At 35.1% G+C, this 1,978-nt stretch overlaps 1 protein-coding gene across 1 annotated transcript in view; it reads left to right on the forward strand.

Annotated features, from left to right (window-relative positions):
• The window catches only part of CBG22564, a gene marked incomplete at both ends in the record, with an annotated part of 24,878 nt that extends 23,870 nt beyond the window's left edge, over positions 1-1,008 (forward strand). Inside the window, one exon of the mRNA XM_002649027.1 lies at positions 839-1,008. Within this exon, the coding sequence (XP_002649073.1) occupies positions 839-1,008 (170 nt within the window). The remainder of the gene's footprint in view (positions 1-838) is intronic.
• Positions 1,009-1,978: the final 970 nt, after the last annotated feature.

Genomic DNA, 1,978 nt, shown 5'->3' on the forward strand with positions numbered 1-1,978 from the left:
AATCAAAGATTTCAGAGGTGTATTTATGAAGGATACTTTACCAGAAAAACGTAAAGAAGTAGAAGTAGGCATCATTAATCTTGATAGTTCAGATAATAAAGGTACTCATTGGGTCTGTTATAAAGTAAATAAAAGAGAATATTATTATTTTGACTCTTTTGGTTTGGACCCACCTCAAGAAATAATAAAATATCTTAAACATAATACTTCAAACGAAATAATTACTTCAACATTTCAAATACAAAAATTTGATACTCATCATTGTGGTTACTACTGCCACAAAAAGTTCCGGGTAGCAAGCGGGCGGGTAGCGGGCGGGTTCGGGAACAGGCGGGTAGCAGCTACCCGTTCGCTACCCGCCCGTCATGGAAAGCCTAGTCAAAATGTATTCGGTTTTGAAAATATCCTGGTTTCTTCATGGAAGTTGAAAAATGCCAAATGAAGTACTAAGAAGGATTCGTCCCTTTTTTTCAGCTGTCTTCATACACCCTAGAGCCTCCATAATCTCATTCTATTCTTTTTTTCCCCCAAAAATGAATTCTAGTAACGGCGAGACTTTATTGCGCCATTTCAACCCTTATCTGGAAAACGAATTTAAGTATTATCTCATATTTTTCATTGTGTCTGGTATAATAGTTTTATCGATTTTTGCGATCTATTTAAACGTATACAAATTGAATAAATCACGTGATCAGGAAACTGCAGTTTTTCAAATTATCGACCATTTTCATGAAATCAATAAAAAATTGACCATGGCGTTTTGGTGCTTTGTGGCTTTTGAATATTTGTTGTACTACTTGGATTATTTGACCTTGTTTTATTTATTCCTTATCTTCAGTGCGCTACCATTTGCATGTGTATCAGAAGTCAATCAATTTCTGATTGGTTTATTGGCAATTCAACGATTCTTCGTTTATTTCTATCCGAGCACCGAGAAATACTTGAATTTCTCCAGAAGAACGGTGAACTGGATTCTGGTAGTTGCCTATGCATGTTCAATTTCAGAAGGTATTTTTCTATTGAAAACAAGCTCAGAAAAAGAACCAAATTTATCAATATCTGCTATGGAAGATAATTACTCAGTTCTCAGTTACGTGAGTAATTATTTTTTAACCTGAGCAATAAATTTAAATTTCAGGTTTATAATTTATCCCTCCAGGCATTTTTAACTGCCTCTGCTTTATTATACATCCCAATAGTAATTAGTATAAGTAAACTGACTAATTTGGCATCTGCAAAAATCAAAAAAACCCCAAAGATTTGTTGCTTGGCAATTAGTAGTTGTTGTCGCAAAGCAAATGGTACAAATTTATCAGAATTTCCTTTTTTTTATACTTGAATTTCAGTTTTTTCTATTCTATGCCTTGTATGGAGTGTTAGACAATGAAGATAAACCGTTTCTTCGAATTTCTGCAGCAATTGAATGTTCAAAAATTTTCGACGCTTTGCTGATGCCAACAATCACTCAAATCACATATCTTGGATGTAATAGGAGGAATGTGATGGCTTTATGGAAGACGGTTAAGCCCAAATGGTTTTTCAAAAGTTCTAGAAGAATCGATTCGGATGTTCGAGTTCAATACGGGCAGAGAGTTGAGACCACACTTTAGAACCCGGAAATAACGTTGATAAACTTTCGAAATCCAATAATAATTAAATTTCAGCCTCTAATATAGTCATTTCAATCAATGGGCTGGAGTGTCGCGGCAGCAGAGGTTGTACTGCATGACCTCAAATCCAACAATACTAGATCATATCTAGAATGACACAAATAGTCATAAACTCTATTCTCCAACTATTCAACGCTACATATTTGGCGTGATCACTTCCTTATCACCATATCAGATCTAGAGCATAATCGTGGATATGCTGAGGAGATGCTATAAAAGGAAGCAGAATCGCCAGTATGAGGAGACATCTGAATAAAGGAACAATCCCAACTTTAGATCAATTTTCAATAACACGAATTCCAGAATGC

This window comes from Caenorhabditis briggsae (assembly GCF_000004555.2).
Source record: "Caenorhabditis briggsae AF16 supercontig from assembly CB4, cb25.fpc4366, whole genome shotgun sequence".
Classification (NCBI taxonomy): domain Eukaryota; kingdom Metazoa; phylum Nematoda; class Chromadorea; order Rhabditida; family Rhabditidae; genus Caenorhabditis; species Caenorhabditis briggsae.